We start from the raw sequence: 17,806 nt of genomic DNA on the forward strand, positions 1-17,806 counted from the left end.
GATAAGCAATATTTGGTTTATATCTATTGTTGGCAACAGAGTTGCCAAAGAAAATTTCTCTCCTACAACACAACCTGCACTACTATTTGCTCTGTAACATACTGAGTACATTTAGGGTGACAGAGTTGAAAAAGCTTCTGTTAATATTGACATCTTCCAGAATTTATTGCTACAGAATATAAAATGTGCAGTATTTGAAGCTGAGGAGATTGCTTCCTCGAGAAGGGTTAGAGGTTGTCTTAGTTTGAAAAGACAGGAGTCTGTAAAGGAAGGCAAAAGCCTCCTGTGAAGTGGGAAAGGTAAACCCCCTCCCTCCCTCCGAATTACCACAATTTCAAAATAAAAAAAACAGCTCTCAGGCAAAGGTATGGGAATGGGAATAATAGTTATTTACTAGAAAAAACTAAAATAGAAAAAAAGAACAACAAATGTAATTAGTACAAACAAAACTACTGATACAGTCAGAAAACCTGACACCCTGAGGAGTCAGGGTGTTGGTAAAAGTCCAGTTGGATGGTGGCTGTGCCTCCTGCAGTGGCAGATGAAATGCTGCTGAAGCAGAGATCCTGTAGAAGGGTATAGTTCTCTGTGAAGGTCTGGTGATAGAGTAGATGGGCCTGGTCCTCCTCTGGGAATCCAGCAGGGAAGAAGCTGCTTCTCTGGGAATCCAGCGAAGATGGCTGCTCCTCTGGGAATCCAGTGAAGAAAACTGGGCCGATGGCTTAGACCAAGCTTATTTTATGCAGGTAGGAATACTTGGTTCCTCCTTCTGGGTGGAGCATCTCACAATGGGATGATGTACCTTATCAGTCATGCAGTGAGTCACTTAATGGCCCATTAGCAGGAGACATCTCCCCGGAGGGAGACATTGTTCTTGGAAGAGATAAGATAACTGCCCCCCACCTCCAACAGATGGCAAATAGAATACATTCTTATCTCACAAATCCAGGACATTATCCACCCCTTATTCTATTTCCATCTGCATCACAATGAAATCTTACACCCATTTCTCACTTAAGACTAGGTTTCCTTGTGGTACACAACGGGTTTCTCCATCTTTCTGCATTACCCACCAAGTATAACCAGGTCCTTGAGCAAAAACAATCCCACGGATGGGTTTGTCTTTGCCTGAGGTGGGATTAATCCAAACAGTTTTTCCTAAAATACCTTTCATATGTACCACAGGGACTTTATCTCCATCTACTGTGTGCACGGGTTCAGACTGGGCAGGACCAGCTCGATTGATGGACCCTCGGGTGTTGACCATCCAGGTTGCTTTTGCCAGGTTCATTTCCCAGTTTCTAAAAGTTCCACCACCAAGTGCCTTCAGGGTGGTCTTAAGGAGTCCGTTGCACCGTTCAACTTTGCCGGCAGCTGGAGCATGATAGGGAATATGATATATCCATTCGATACCATGTTCTCTGGCCCAGGTGTTGATAAGGCCGTTCTTGAAATGGGTTCCGTTGTCCGACTCTATTCTCTCAGGGGTGCCATGTCTCCACAGGACTTGCTTTTCCAGGCCTAAGATGGTGTTCCGGGCGGTGGCATGAGGCACAGGGTAGGTCTCCAGCCATCCAGTGGTGGCTTCCACCATGGTCAGCACGTAGCGCTTGCCTTGGCGTGTCTGGGGCAGTGTGATGTAGTCTATCTGCCAGGCCTCCCCATATTTGTACTTGGACCACCGTCCACCATACCATAGGGGCTTCACCCGCTTGGCCTGTTTGATGGCAGCACACGTCTCACAGTCATGGATAACCTGAGAAATGCTGTCCATGGTTAGGTCCACCCCTCGGTCTCGTGCCCACTTGTAGGTGGCATCTCTGCCCTGATGACCTGACGCATCATGGGCCCATCGAGCCAGGAACAACTCCCCCTTATGGTGCCAATCTAGGTCTATCTTTGACACCTCTATTCTTGCTGCCTGATCTACTTGCTCGTTGTTTCGGTGCTCCTCATCAGCCCGACTTTTGGGGACATGGGCATCTACATGACGGACTTTCACTGTTAGTTTCTCCACCCGAGAGGCAATGTCTTTCCATATATCAGCAGCCCAGATGGGTTTTCCTCTGCGCTGCCAGTTGGCCTTTCTCCACCTTCCCAGCCACCCCCACAGAGCATTGGCTACCATCCACGAATCGGTGTAAAGGTAGAGCCTTGGCCACTTCTCCCTTTCAGCAATGTCCAGGGCCAGCTGAACAGCCTTGAGCTCAGCGAGTTGGCTCGATCCACCTTCTCCTTCGGTAGCCTGTGCAACCTGTCGTGTGGGGCTCCATACGGCTGCTTTCCACTTTCGGTTTATCCCTACGATGCGACAAGAACCGTCAGTGAAAAGAGCGTAGCATGTTTCCTCTGCTGGTAGTTGGTTATATGGTGGCGCTTCTTCAGCCCTTGTCACTTGTTCCTGTTCCTCATCATCAGTGAGACCGAAGTTTTCACCTTCCGGCCAGTTCGTAATTATCTCCAAAATCCCAGGGCGATTCGGATTTCCAATACGGGCACGCTGGGTGATAAGGGCAATCCATTTGCTCCATGTAGCATCAGTGGCATGGTGGGTAGTGGGAACCTTTCCTTTGAACATCCAGCCCAGCACCGGGAGTCGGGGTGCCAGGAGGAGTTGTGCTTCCGTGCCAATCACCTCCGAGGCGGCTTGAACTCCTTCATAGGCAGCCAAGATTTCTTTCTCTGTTGGGGTGTAGTTGGCTTCGGACCCTCTGTAACCTCGGCTCCAGAATCCCAAGGGTCGGCCTCGAGTCTCACCAGGCACCTTCTGCCAAAGGCTCCAGGACAAGCCATTGTTCCCGGCTGCAGAGTAGAGCACGTTCTTCACCTCTGGTCCCGTCCTGACTGGGCCAAGGGCTACCGCATGAGCAATCTCCTGCTTGATCTGGGTGAAGGCTTGCTGCTGTTCAGGGCCCCAGTGGAAGTCGTTCTTCTTGCGGGTAACCAGGTAGAGAGGGCTCACAATCTGGCTATACTCGGGAATGTGCATTCTCCAAAATCCTATGGCACCCAGGAAAGCTTGTGTTTCCTTTTTGCTGGTCGGTGGAGACATCGCTGTGATCTTGTTGATGACCTCAGTGGGAATCTGGCGGCGTCCATCTTGCCATTTCACTCCAAGGAACTGGATCTCTCGGGCAGGTCCTTTGACTTTGCTCTTCTTAATGGCGAAACCGGCTTTCAGGAGAATCTGGATGATTTTTTCTCCTTTCTCAAACACCTCTGCCACTGTGCTCCCCCACACAATGATGTCATCGATGTATTGCAGGTGTTCTGGAGCCTCACCCTTTTCCAGTGCAGTCTGGATCAGTCCATGGCAGATGGTGGGGCTGTGTTTCCACCCCTGGGGCAGTCGGTTCCAGGTGTACTGCACACCTCTCCACGTGAAAGCAAACTGAGGCCTGCATTCTGCTGCCAGAGGAATGGAGAAAAACGCGTTAGCAATGTCAATAGTGGCATACCACTTTGCTGCTTTGGACTCCAGCTCGTACTGGAGTTCCAGCATGTCCGGCACGGCAGCGCTCAGCGGTGGAGTCACTTCATTCAAGCCACGGTAGTCCACAGTCAATCTCCATTCTCTGTCGGATTTGCGCACAGGCCAGATGGGGCTGTTGAAGGGTGAGTGAATTTTGCTGACCACCCCTTGGCTCTCCAGCTCACGAATCATCCGGTGGATGGGGATCACAGCATCTCGATCTGTCCGATATTGCCGGCGGTGCACTGTCGAGGTCGCAATTGGCACACGTTGCTCTTCCACCCTCAGGAGTCCTACTGCAGACGGGTTCTCTGATAATCCAGGCAAGGTGTTCAACTGCTTAATGTTCTCTGCCTCTACAGCAGCTATTCCAAAAGCCCACCTGAGTCCCTTTGGGTCTTTGTAATAGCCGTTCCGGAGAAAGTCTATGCCTAGAATACATGGAGCGTCTGGGCCGGTCACAATAGAATGTTTCTTCCACTCCTTCCCGGTCAGGCTCACCTCGGCCTCCACCAGGGTCAGTTGCTGAGATCCCCCTGTCACACCAGCAATGGAAACAGCCTCTGCCCCCACCTGTCCCGATGGTATTAAAGTACACTGCGCACCAGTATCAACTAAAGCATCATATTTTTGTGGCTCTGATGTGCCAGGCCATCGGATCCACACTGTCCAGAAGATCCGGTTTTCCCGTGCCTCTCCCTGGCTAGAGACAGGGCACCTCTAACACTGGTTATTATTCCCTTCCTGGGCATACATACTAGAGGTTCCTTCAAGGGGATCTGACACATCATACCCGGCAGCTCGGTCATGGGAGGTCGAGGCTACCTTCACCTTGGTGGAAGTTCCTCGGTTAGAGTTTCCCTCTTTGAGCTGACGCACCCGTGCTGCCAGGACAGAAGTGGGTTTCCCATCCCACCTACCCATGTCTTCCCCATGGTCACGCAGGAAGAACCACAAATTGGCCCTTGGGGTGTACCCTCTGTCTCTAGCTGGGGAATGTTGGGCACTGAATTTGGGGCCTGTAACTCGCACAGGGGCTGCATTAACTTTCTTCATCTCCTCCCTTATCTCCCTCATCTCCTCTTTGAACTCCTTAATCACAGCTGAGATATGAGCCTGCATTGGGCCATTGATCATGCTCTCATAATTCCTCAGCTTGTTGGCAACAGAACCCACGGTCTCTCGGTTAGTATCTGCATCAATTGTTGCAATAAAAGTGGTGTATTGAGATGGCCCAAGGTTTGCTAGGCTCCACAGCATTTGCCCTGTGCACCTGACTTTGTCGGGGTCATTGTCATGCTGTCCATCCCTCCCGAAGAGTACCTCCAATATTGCTACTTCCCTCAGCTGTTGGATCCCTTCCTCAAGGGTCTTCCAGCGCATCCTATGGTGGTGCTCCTGCATTCTTTCCCTGTGGACAAACCTCTCTCTGACACTCATTAAAAGCCGCTCCCAGAGAGAAAGAGACCCTGGCTCCCTTACAAAAATCTGATTCATACCTGAGTCCTGGGTCAAGGGTCCCAAGTTCCTTGCCTCACCACCATCCAGCTGCACGCCTGTACCCATAAGATCCCAGACCCGGAGTAACCAGGTAGTATAAGCCTCACGTCCCCGTCGCACAATGTCTTTGTGCAGGTTACGGAGACTTTCGTACCTCAGGGACTCGGTGATGATTGCAACCTCTGGCTCCCCTGTGGGTTGTGAGGTTCCTCCATTCCTATCCTTATCTGGGTGCTCAGCTTTCATCTTAGACCTCCTTGTTTCTACCGGGGCAACTGCTGCTGGCTGTGACTGCCTTTGTGGTTCGGCTGGACCCTGGACAGTTGTAACACCTGTGGGTTCCACTGCTGTACTATTTGGCTGTCCCTCTTGAAGACAAAGTGAGGGTTTCTCAATAGCTGGGGAAATGCACTCCTTCAGCATTTGACTCATCTCCTTAACTAGAACCCCCACCCAATCTGGGTGGTTCATTTCTGAGACAGACTGTGGGGCAGGGTCAGGCTCTGGAACAGCAGCATCTCTAGTCTCTGGGGCAGGTGTCAGGGTAGTTCTCCATGTTAATCTTCCCTTATCTCTGAGTGCTAAATATAACAGGCATATCAACAACACCACCCATTGTATGACATCATTAGCATTCAGAGTGGATCTTAACCTTTCAAAAACTGGTGGAGCAGACCCAAAAAGATGGTTAAAAGGTTGGGAGAAAATCTCCCCTGGTGTCATTTCTTCACAATAGGTACCATTATTAAGGTAACCCCAAGAACACACAGTTAGTGTATGATAGCTCTGAATCCATGTACCTGCCTTCCAGAGGAAGTTAAAGATCCATGAATTCCTCACCTTATTAACCCATAAGCCAAACTGGATAACAGCCACAGTAGCCTTAGTTATAGGACCCATATCTAGATAAGGGCCTGCAAATGGGAGAAATACAGCCACGATCACGTGCCACCCAAACCAAGGTAAGCTAGACCACATGGTGACACTCAAAGATGTTTCTATATCAGTACACACAATTAGATTACTTAAGAACTATTATTCCCTTTTTCCTTTCAATGCCCTCGAGCCCCACGTTGGGCGCCAAGATCTGTCTTAGTTTGAAAAGACAGGAGTCTGTAAAGGAAGGCAAAAGCCTCCTGTGAAGTGGGAAAGGTAAACCCCCTCCCTCCCTCCGAATTACCACAATTTCAAAATAAAAAAAACAGCTCTCAGGCAAAGGTATGGGAATGGGAATAATAGTTATTTACTAGAAAAAACTAAAATAGAAAAAAAGAACAACAAATGTAATTAGTACAAACAAAACTACTGATACAGTCAGAAAACCTGACACCCTGAGGAGTCAGGGTGTTGGTAAAAGTCCAGTTGGATGGTGGCTGTGCCTCCTGCAGTGGCAGATGAAATGCTGCTGAAGCAGAGATCCTGTAGAAGGGTATAGTTCTCTGTGAAGGTCTGGTGATAGAGTAGATGGGCCTGGTCCTCCTCTGGGAATCCAGCAGGGAAGAAGCTGCTTCTCTGGGAATCCAGCGAAGATGGCTGCTCCTCTGGGAATCCAGTGAAGAAAACTGGGCCGATGGCTTAGACCAAGCTTATTTTATGCAGGTAGGAATACTTGGTTCCTCCTTCTGGGTGGAGCATCTCACAATGGGATGATGTACCTTATCAGTCATGCAGTGAGTCACTTAATGGCCCATTAGCAGGAGACATCTCCCCGGAGGGAGACATTGTTCTTGGAAGAGATAAGATAACTGCCCCCCACCTCCAACAGATGGCAAATAGAATACATTCTTATCTCACAAATCCAGGACAGAGGTTTAAAAAATTGTAATAATTTCACTTGACATTTAAGAAGGTCTGTACTGCCCTGATGGGTTCAGTTTACCCTGATGGATTCAGTGAAGGTTGCCTGTTTGAACCCTTTAGCTGCCATTCACTAACATTGTCAATAAATTGATTCAAGCAGATTTTCTTTGACGTGTTTCCATTTATTGCTACAAAAAGTAAAAGTAGGCATTAAACTTTGGTTTTGGTGAGTTTCTGTGTAGAACCCTAGTGCTGGTGTTGGCTTCACTGATAAAGCAACCATTTACAAATTTAGCCTTTGGCTTTTATTTTCACAGAAGCCGAGCTGACTCAGCAAGAGATGACTATGATAACTTTTAGAAAGATAAGAAAAAAATTAAACTCTGTCTTAGCCTACCATTTTCTTTAGACATTTTTCTTCAGAAAATGTAGGTTGTCACCAGTAAAACACTTCTGTTTTCACGCCCACCTAAATTATAGGATGCTTGGCTATTAGAAAACAGCAGTATTTTAGACTTGTGCCTGGTGAGGACTAGATGTAAATACAGACATGTAGAAATAAAAACAAAGAAATACAACCATTACTTTATCTTCTTTTAAAGCACAATCTCTAAGCTTTGGTTAAGTACCATTGCACTTTTTCCTAAGATATCCCTTGTTCATGACACTCTTCCCCACAAGGGTTCTTTAGGTGTGCAGGTTTTATGCTGTGAAAGCTTTACAGTTCACATCTTGTGAAAGCTTTCTCTGAAGTGTGAATCTTTTGCAGCATTTTGTCACAAGCTGAATGACTGGACCTGCCCTAAACCTCGAGCTTTTACAGAGCCCTGTATGTACTGCCTGAATAATGGCCATGAGACAGTGGCATCTAGTGTTCTAAGACTCTGTTTCTCTCTATGAAAATTATGCAAACAAAATGGCTATAGATGCCTGTGACATTTTCTTCTCACACCTCAAAAAGGCTATGAGATTACTTGGCTCCTACTGAAGCTAACTACAGTGAGAAGGGAAAGCTTGCCTGGGAATAGTGAAGAGATCAAGTCATTATCTAGCAAGCAATATGACACTCGTTGTCTGACATGCAAATTGATTGTGACTAACAAATCCCTGACCTTGACAGCCCACTATGTTTTATAGGCTAAACAGAAAAAAAAGCAAGAAAATATGCTAGGCCAAAGAAAAATGGAAACAGTTTCTTGGTGAAATTCTTGGGATTTTAAATCTTCCCAATGTCAACCAGTTTTGTTTTTCCAGATGAAGTGACACATAGGTTTTCAAGTGGTCCTTTACCTACATGGTTGATAGCAACACACATGTTGGTGATCCAATGAACTTTTTCCTCTTTATTAGGAGTGTGGGCTGAGATGGGTTTCTTAGGCAGGATTTTTACCTGCTGGAAAAATATTTGGGACCAACCTAGGCTGCACAGTCTTTGGGCTACAAAGAAGGTCTCCATTACTGTTGCAGACGTCTAAGTACCCTTCTAACACTCGAGAAATAAACTATATTGCATAACTGGTCAGCTCAAAAAATGAAAACCTTTGACATGTTTACTCATTGCTAAATCACTACATCTACTGGATTTTGAACTTTTGTAGAGCAAACAGAGCTGATCAGGAACTAGAAGATTGTGCGGAAGTGGGCTGGTCATACTAAAATGTCTTTTTAATTTGAATTTAATTTTATTTAAAAACACCTTGATGCATATAAGAAAAGAAGCCAAAAGAGGTATTGTAAGAGATCTCTGCATTTTGCAAGCAAACTCAGTGGTAATATCTATTGATAAGCTTGATATTTCCTATCATCAAACTCTTTTTAACTTTACTTTTAAAGTTGCTGTAAATTTTTTCCAAGCTAGGAATAAAACTTTCCATGTCATAGTTTTGCCTCAGGTTGTGTTTTATATTTTATATTTGGAAAAAAATTAGGCTTGTCTGAGGGTTAGATAATAATTCTGGTGTTTATTTGCATTTGGGAAGTTTTCTGTTCTATGCTCTAATGAGGCTCGAAATTTGTCTTTTATGTACACTTCATGATTATCTGCCCCAATTCACCTTTGAGATGCTGAAATTTACACACAGCTGGGAGGCTTTTCAGTGCTTAGCCGTCCATTCTTCCTGATCAGCAGTTAGTTCCTTCTTCGTTCCTAGGAAGAGGTGGAGTTTGCACATATATTTTCCACAACATGTTTGGACCTTCTTCTGGTCCACTAAATTAATGCTTCTCTTGAAAATGATACCTCATGTGTAGTCTGGACATGAGCACTTTGTTCAGATTTGGATACTGGGACAGCAAATAAAGCTAGTTTCTTCTCACAACCACCTTGCCCCTATGGTGGAGGAAGAACCCAGTGGGATAAAAAAAGGGAGGAAACCTGAACTGAGGAGGAAAAAGATGAGAAATACCAGTAAAATAATCCTCCAAGGAAATTCTTTCTAAGGAGTTAAACTCAGGTTGTGCATAATGCACAGCAGTGAGCACAACACAGTACCCAAGTGACAATGGGAGTTGAACAGAAAATGATTGTGTGTGTTCATGTAATGAAAGCCTGTATTGCCTGATTAAGTTTGTCCAGGCAGTTTTCATTCTGGCTTTCCTCTACCTCTGAATGCTTGGCTTTGAACCAAAGAGTTCTTCAAGTTCTTCTAACATATAAAGTGTCATATATAAATGGTGCCTTTGTTTTGAAGTTTGTAACTTCACTGCTTCCTCCTCTTCACTGAAGAAAAACAGAACTCATTAAAGATGGTCATGAACAAAGGATAATATATTGGTAAAATTAATTTGTGCAAAAGTTGAAGTTTGATATTGGAATCCTGAGGCTGTTTTGTAGAAGCTGAAAAGAAAATTATGCTTTTGACATGAGGAACACGACAGCTGGACTCTTCATCAAATCCTTTTGCTTTGATATGCAGAAGTACTTGCATGTTAACTTCACAACAGATTTGACAAAGAAGCTGCTGGCTTACTCCAAGCTTTCTCCAAAACACTTGAAATGGTCATTCAGAAATGTTTATTTAGAAAGAGATCAAAAAGCCCAAATCCAGAAAATTCTCTTTTACAAGCCAACCATTAAGGACAATGAAAAAGAATTAACATCTGGCTGAATGGGGGCTGTGACAGCTGAAAAATGAACAGAGTATTTTGGACAGTAATTGTGACCTGACTTCAATGCTGTATTCATTTGCATTTGTGCTGCTCCTTATTTTGACGGGTGAAAATGTGATCCAATCCACCTGCACTTTCTTCATAGAAGGAAGCTGCAATGTTCATGCATTTACTTACAATTCAAAGTAAGTATTTCAAGTACAATAGCAATTAAAAGATGAATTTTTCCAATCTGGTAGTCAGGAAAAGCTTTTAGAAGAAAGTAAACTTGTGCTTGCTGGGTTTTGTTATTATTTGCTTCTTTTCTCTTTCAGTACACTTTGTTCAGAGAGAAGAAACAAACAAGCAAACTAACAAAACCCCAGGCATACAAAAAACGAAGCAAAACCCCACCAATATTTGCTTCTTGCATTGGAGGGATTCCTGATCCAATGGAGAATGGGCTTGTTTGGCGCACCTATGTATTGAGGGACCCTCAACAAGAAAGAGGCAACAGTCCTGAAGACAAGAAAAGAATCATCAGTCTCCTGCAGGGGGAGGTTGCTCTTTAAAGATGGACACACGAACACAGTAAGGGGACAACAGACTAAAATGTAGAGAAACATGTCATTTCCTGTTTAGTGTCTGAATCTTGTTTTTCTTAAGTTCGTTTTCCCTGAGCAGAACATTTGGGAAGGAGAATGTAGACCAAGTTTTGTGTCAGAAGAGGGCTGGATAGACCTGGATATGTCAGTCCCTTTCCATTTCCTCTTCCCCTCACCCTTTTTTTATTCATTCCATTTCTACAAAGATACTCCTTGAGTGAAGTGCCCAGTTGTTGGTTTCTTATGTGATATGTGTTGACCTGCCTGTGCACACTTTTTATCTTCCATTCCTGTATTGACTCACCTTGCCTGCGATTCCTCCCGTTTCATGCTGTAGAGCTGCATGGCTACTGCTGTGATTCAGGTTAGACCTCCTCACTCACTGCAAGCTTACTCTTCTAGAAAAACCTTTGATCTACCCTCAGAGTTCTTTGTTTATACTTTCCTAATTCCAATATTAGCTTGTTTTTGGTAGCTCTTAGTTTGTTGTCTGTAGCAATCTGTGAAACTTCTTAAGTGCCATGTCTTCAGGAGGGCTTGTATTTGAAGGATTCGTCACTAGTAAAGAGGTCACACCACAAACAGATGGATACTTAATATGTCCCACTAGGGCTAGAAAAACCCTAGAGCCTTTATCTCATCAGCTCCCAGACAAAAAAAAAAAAAAAAAAAAAAAAAAAAAAAAAAAAAAAAAGGCAAGTAATCATTTTTGCTGCCTGAGAAGTGTATGGGGACGATATCTAAAGTGACATCTTGGCCTATGTTTAAACAAATCCATTGGAGACAGAGCTATAAAATTCCTTTTCAGCCTTCAGGACTTCTACATCTGTACAGACCAAGCAGAGAAAGATGTTCTCATTGAAGAAGGTAGATATCCAAGGAAAATCTGTGTCAAAGGGGAATGATCCACCTATGTCTGTCAAAGCTCAGCACTTAGTGTTATATTTTATTAGAAATAAGAGGTAACTGTGGTCGAGGGAGTTATCATAGAGATCTTCTTTGTAAATTCTGACCTTCTTAGTCACCTGTACATGATATATCCTTTTAAGTGACCTAAACCCTGCAGTTTTGGCTTTTGTTTTAGTCTTTAGACAAATACACTTCCAACAGAGTATTAGAAAGTGTCACTCCCTTCTAGAAGATAGAACAGGAAATGTTACATGCTATTGTTGTTATTGGCAGTCTTGCTTTCATTTTTTTCTGACAAAGCAGACAGTGGAAAAACAAATAGAACAAGTCTATTCTTTTTCTCTAATACCAATAAAGATATCTGTTGGAAGTGGAGAGTGAAGTCTCTACTGCTTTAGGTAAATGTGGAATTGTGAATTTGCTCCAGGAAATTTCTTGTGAAGGTAAATCCTCTGGGAACATATTCAATGAGAGCAGAGGTGTAGAAAGAGATCTACATAGATACAGATTTGTGTACGGTTAGAGAAAATCTCATCTAGCAAAAATATAGTGTTTCAATTGAATCCAAAAGTTTGTGTTGGAAAGTTTGGCAAAATTACTAATTTATATTTTTTTTTTATTCCATGGAAACATGCAAAATAAGCTGGAAGGGAGCCTTACTGGTCATCTAGTCAGACTACTCAGGATTAGAACAATTTATGGTGTTTCCATGAGATATGTGCTTAACTTGACATCTTGGAGGATTTCACTTTTTTTTCCTGGGCAATTTAATACAGTTTTTTATTAAGTTTCTTCGTAAAAGATTCGGGAGAGTTTTAAATTTGTTACTTATCTATTCCAAAAATATAGAGAAGGGCATTCTTACTGAAGTATATTGTGCTTGACTTGTCCTAAATGAAATCCTGAATGTGCACTAGAAAGGTAGCTACCACAAAGGGTTAAAATCTGTCACAGGAGAAGTGTTTCTTACTTGCCTTCATATATTTACATGTTAAGTATAGGCCTGTTACCCTTGGCTCCCTTTATAGAAACAGGCACCTTTGAAGGATAATTAATCTTTCCTTTTCAGCCACTCAACCTTTGGGAAGTGGAAACTCATGATTTCCTACAGCTATTTCTTTGAATAAAGCCACTCCACTTTTATCTGTTTCATGCAGGTAACAAAGAAGTTTGGTGGTGGGTTTTTTTGGTTTTGTTTTGGTTTGGTTTGTTTGTTTGTTTGTTTGTTTGTTTGTTTGTTTGTTTTTTTAGAAACAGTGAATTTTAAGCACTCAAAAGATTATTTATTAGAAGTTTAAGGAAAGCAAGTTTCAGAGTCAAGAGGATTTGTTATTCAGAACAGGTGCCGTGAGCTGTCAGAGAGCCAAAATGTTATAATGTAATCTTAATGTTATATCATAATTTAGTTTAATGTCAGATATAAAACATGTTCTGTGAATTCTGTCTGAATAATACTGAAACCAATACACTTTTCTGGAAAATTATCTCAGACAAGGGATTTGTTTGAGAACACTGCAAGCTCTCATGAAAATCGACTGCATTTTCATTTTGGAGCTGCTTCCTTTGTCTGAAGCAAATTTTCCAAGAGTCCCAAGTGGATATTTAATGCCTAATTGAAAGAGAAAGAAAACAAATTGAAATATTTATCTTTGAATTCTCTATATGTATAGCCTAATACATAATGTGTTTTAGATCCTGATTATCATTGTCATTTTCCCTTTTTTGCAGCTGAGTATACATACTTTTCCTCTTTTTTAGACCAGACTGGAGCCTATAATTCTACACAATTGTGCAGATTCACCCGTTTCATGCATTGCTTTGCACATAGGAGGTTTTCTTCTCTCATGCCTATATTCCTCCTATTACAGTGTGAAATGTCCAAGAGGAGAAAGTGCCAAACACTCTAACAGGTCTGCAGTGATTTCATCAGTGTCTTAAAATCCTGTCTAGAGGATTTTCTTGGAGTTTCTTCAGTGCAAATTTTAGTTCATTAGAAGACTTTTATTGCACATGAGTAAACTTACTCTCAAATGCTACCAGCTGTACAAATCTAGAAGTCAAACCCATGAGCTATTTCACTCTCCAGACACTTGTTTAGCTTCATTTACTGATGCTTGTATTTAATAATTTGATCATAACTCCAGTAGTTATATTTCTAATGTAGCTCAAAACTTTGAGTGCAGTCAATAATATAAATCATAGGTTTCAAATTTTACATTTTGGTTATTTTTTTGCCACCAACTTTTCTTATTACTTTCTATATTTTTTCATACTCAAATTTAGTACTATGATTTCTTTACTCATAGCATTCAATAATAAAAAGTAAAATAACTTTTAAATTGAAATTCATTCAAGATTTTGATTATGTTTTCTTACATATCTCAAGCTTGTCATGCATACACCAATTTTTCCTTCCCAAGATGTTTCACTTATGGTGCTGGTATACTTTTTGTAACAGAGAGAAAATAGAATTAAATCCTTCAGAGAAGAATGTTGCATAAATAAAGAAGAAAAGTAGAGCAATTCACTTTTTTTTTCCTGGGTTTTTCATTACTTTTGCTTTATTTTTTAATTTCAAGTATCATGAAGGTATTTATAATTTCAGATATCATGTCAAGGCTGCTCTTTCCAAGCTCTTGTGGCAGCAGATGCTTTGAAAAGGTGAAGGTTGTTAATATTATTAATGGAAAATTTCAGGATGTAGCAGATTGCACCAGTCGTGTCAGAATGGGCTGAACACCTCCCCAGGAGAGGGGGTAGACAACAGTGCTTCTGACCAGTTTTACTGTATTAGTCAATAACATTTAGAGAATAAAAATTAAATATTTAAAGGCAAAAAATGTAGCTGAAAACGTTTGCCAAATAATGTCCAGGAAATTACATTTGTTGGTAGTCTTTCCAGCTAGGAGAAGAAAACAGCTGAATTCCTGGAAAATGATCCATTGTGAATATGCTGAGTTTTGGAGAAAAAAAAAGTGCAAGGTTCAAATGTAGTGTCTGTTAGTAAGACTGAATTTGGCCTGATTTGAGGTGCCCCATTTACCTTATCTTATCCTCTTTTGACTATGTGGAATGTTCATTCATTGGTCTTTCTACTTACAAGTCATGTTTTATCTCTGGTAATTTGGAACTAATATATTCCTTGAGAATTCCTAAACTATAACATATTTTCTCTAATGGAAGCACTGGTATGAAAAGTATTTAGTCTTAGCTGCTACCACACACCAACAAAGTACCAGGAATAGACTGGAATTAAGCTCCTTTACAGTCCCTGTGTGTTAACACTGTTTACTTGCTAAGCTGCAGCCACACCAGTATGGGTTGCCTTTTTCTTAAAGAACCAGCCCCAACACTCCCTCTGGCTGCAGTATTCCTCAAACTAATGAGCACAGTGGTGCAGGAGAGGATTTCACTGTGACATCTCCTAAGAAACACCAAAGAGAGGAGGATGCTTGTGGGTTCCCATGGCTCTTTCACACACTTTAAGGAATAATGATACTACAGTGAATATTGTACTGGAATTATATACTCTAATGTGTTGATATAATTTACATATAAAAACTTTTCATTTGTTAAACTTCTAGCTCCTTTACTCTTTTTGTGTTTTAAGCAAATGTGATTGATGTTGCTAATTATTTTGGAAGATAGAGCAGGTGATATCTGTGATAGAGTAGCTGAAAAACTGCAGAATACAGGTGATTGATTACAAGTATTTGGATAAAGTGTTGCTCTTTGGAGCCTGAGTCTCTTATTCACATCACTTGCTGCAGTGCTGCTCTACAGTATGCCCCACGTAGATTTACTATAATTTGAATGTAATCATATTAGCTTCTTATCAAATAAAGATTGTAACTGGAATCCTGGCTAACATCTTACTCTCTGTTATAATTGTAGTCTCTCTATTAATATAAAAAATTAGTGAGTGCAAATAGAACAGTAAAAAGTTCTATCTAAAACTCTGGAGTTGCAATCTGGTTAGTTTTGACGTGCTCAGTGAGGACAGCATATGCATAGTTGCCAGCTATGCGGATCACTGTTTTATCTCATCTTGGCACCAAAATGATTCAGAGGCCAGTGCTGAGTTAATCTGCCATCCCAGGAGACCTAGTTTGGTGAAGTTTTGAGGCCTAGTTTTGAAGGCTATTAATTTATTCCTTACTGGCAGATTTTTATTTTTTTTTTTTTTTTTACTCGACAACTATAAAGCCAGTCACTATGAGTTACCTCAGGACAGCAGGCAGGGGTGCAGCAGGCTCACCACTCCCTCCACAGGCAAATTTTACATTGTGTCATGTCTGTCTTTACACAGGGAGAATACTTGCATTGCAGGATTATGTCCCAACATTTTAAGACACTGATGTTTATGATGTGAAATACTAGATAGACGTATTGTTTTAAACCCAAGAGTATAATGACACATTTTCTGCTCACTCTCACATGGTTCTGATTTTCAGGGCCAGCAATGCATTTGATCATCGGTGAAAAAACCATGACATTTTGGTAGACAATATTTTTACTCTCTTAATATATGGAAGCTTGCAGTAAATAATGGGTAGAGTAGGGCCAGGAAGACTCTGAAGGATAGTGTGTGAAGATTAGGAGTAAGATGTGCCTGTTGGTTTGAACAAGATATGTTTAGTGCAGCCCACAGAGCCCTGACCCTAGCATCATGGCATCCAGCCCAGAGAGTGAAATGTATCCCAACAATAAATCACCAGATTTTGTTCCATTTGACTGTGTTAAAGCAGCAGTCTGCAAAAGCTAGGACCACCAACTGGGTTGTTTTTGTTGCATGTCTGTTCTAACCAAATCTCTGCTGCTTTTTATGAGTAAATGTTACTGAGATGACTGAGAACATTATTTAGTAAGCACAGGTCTGTTCATCTCCTGACAATCTGTGCTTGATTTGCAGTGCACCTTACGTAGTTTCCTTGGGGAATGTCTTGACATATTGAAACCAAATTTTGCTGTTTTCACGTCTTCACAGTTCTTCAGCTCTTGCTATGAAAATTCTAACCATCATTTCCAGTTACTTTAAAAAAAACCTAAACCTTGAGACAAAGCATCATTTCAGCTTGCCCTAAACAAAAAATTACAATTTAAAGAACACTCAATTATATTGCAAAAGTTTTCCATTGTTAGAGCCTATGTTTTGCTGGACCAGACTCTGCTCTGCTTTTAGGCATCTTACGTATGTTTCTTTTACAGCTTGTAATACTTAAAATTCTTTTTGGTTTGTTTTCTTAGTGTGAAAAAGAGGGCAAGATGTCAGTCTTCAAAAAATTCAATTAAATTTCTTAAAAGTGCTAAGCATACAGCCAAATTTTTCAGGTAGGATGAGAAGAGCAATATTCTGCATAGAAAATGTGCAATATTGAAGTATACCTCTCTTAAAAAAAATCAAACAACAAAACAACAAAACATAAAGTAATTGATTCCTGTTTTAAAAGGCACTTCAAGCACTCATACAAGCACAGACAGCACTAATGTTTTGGTCCTGCTCCACTCTTTGGCAGGCCAGGAAAAGGGTTCACTTGTGAAAATATATATACATATATATATACACACACACATATATATGCATACGTGTAAACATATCTGTATACATGTGTAGGTGTGTGTATTAGTGCTACAACAGAAGTCAAAAAATAATGAAATTTCGAGAGAAAAGTATAATAGTATAATGTAGAAGTAATGGCTCTTTCTGAAACATTCACCAAGAGACCAGGGTCTCAGTGGGGTGACTTGAGAGTGGAGATGTTGGCTCTGGCACTCTCCTGGATGGGCAAAGTTCTCCAGGAGTTGGTGTGTTTTCTCTAAAAGTGGTCCAAATTTTTGACTTGATAGGAACCTATCAGGTCAGTTCTTAAGGCTTTGAATTTTTACAACGTTTTGCACAGCTTTAGCTGACAATAGCAGAAAAATTTGAAAAAGAGTTATACTAGGTTGGATTCTGCAGAGATTTGCTACTTCCCTGGCAGTAAGACTGAAACATTGAAGAGCTGGAGTTAATTGGGAAAGACTGTGGGATGAAGATGGCAACTCAGGATGTGAAGGTTCAACAGTTTTGGGGAGCCTGAGCTTTCTTAAGCTCATCCTGCTAGCTTTTAATATTACTGGAAAGTGAAGGACTCCTGCCTCTGTTTCTATGTAAGAATTTGGTTTAGCATATCTTTGAAATGTCTCTTCCTTACAAAATAAAACCAGAATATATTAAATATTTCTGACTTTGTGGACCATGGGTTTCAATGTCTTCAATGTTACTGGAGGGCATCAGTGTCATTTTCACTCCTGGAACAACTATGTTTTCATTCCCTTAACAGGGAGCTTTTATGGGATTTTTTTCACATGTTTCCCACTTATTTTTCTCAATGATCTTCCAGATAAATTATTCAAAGGGGTTTTGGCTGTAGGCTACTGTTGCCTTTTCTTG

General features: G+C 41.5%; 1 protein-coding gene across 1 annotated transcript; it reads right to left on the bottom strand.

The window, feature by feature from the left end:
• Positions 1–235: 235 nt before the first annotated feature.
• On the bottom strand, positions 236–8,087 carry LOC310907422 (uncharacterized protein; the record flags this gene model as incomplete). Its single annotated transcript, XM_083857637.1, has 3 exons — positions 236–769; positions 1,074–2,856; positions 8,063–8,087. Coding segments are annotated over 3 exons (1,809 nt in total). The 3' UTR covers positions 236–768.
• Between the last annotated feature and the right edge of the window lie 9,719 nt (positions 8,088–17,806).

Source organism: Zosterops lateralis (assembly GCF_965231275.1).
Source record: "Zosterops lateralis genome assembly, chromosome: 3".
NCBI lineage: Eukaryota > Metazoa > Chordata > Aves > Passeriformes > Zosteropidae > Zosterops > Zosterops lateralis.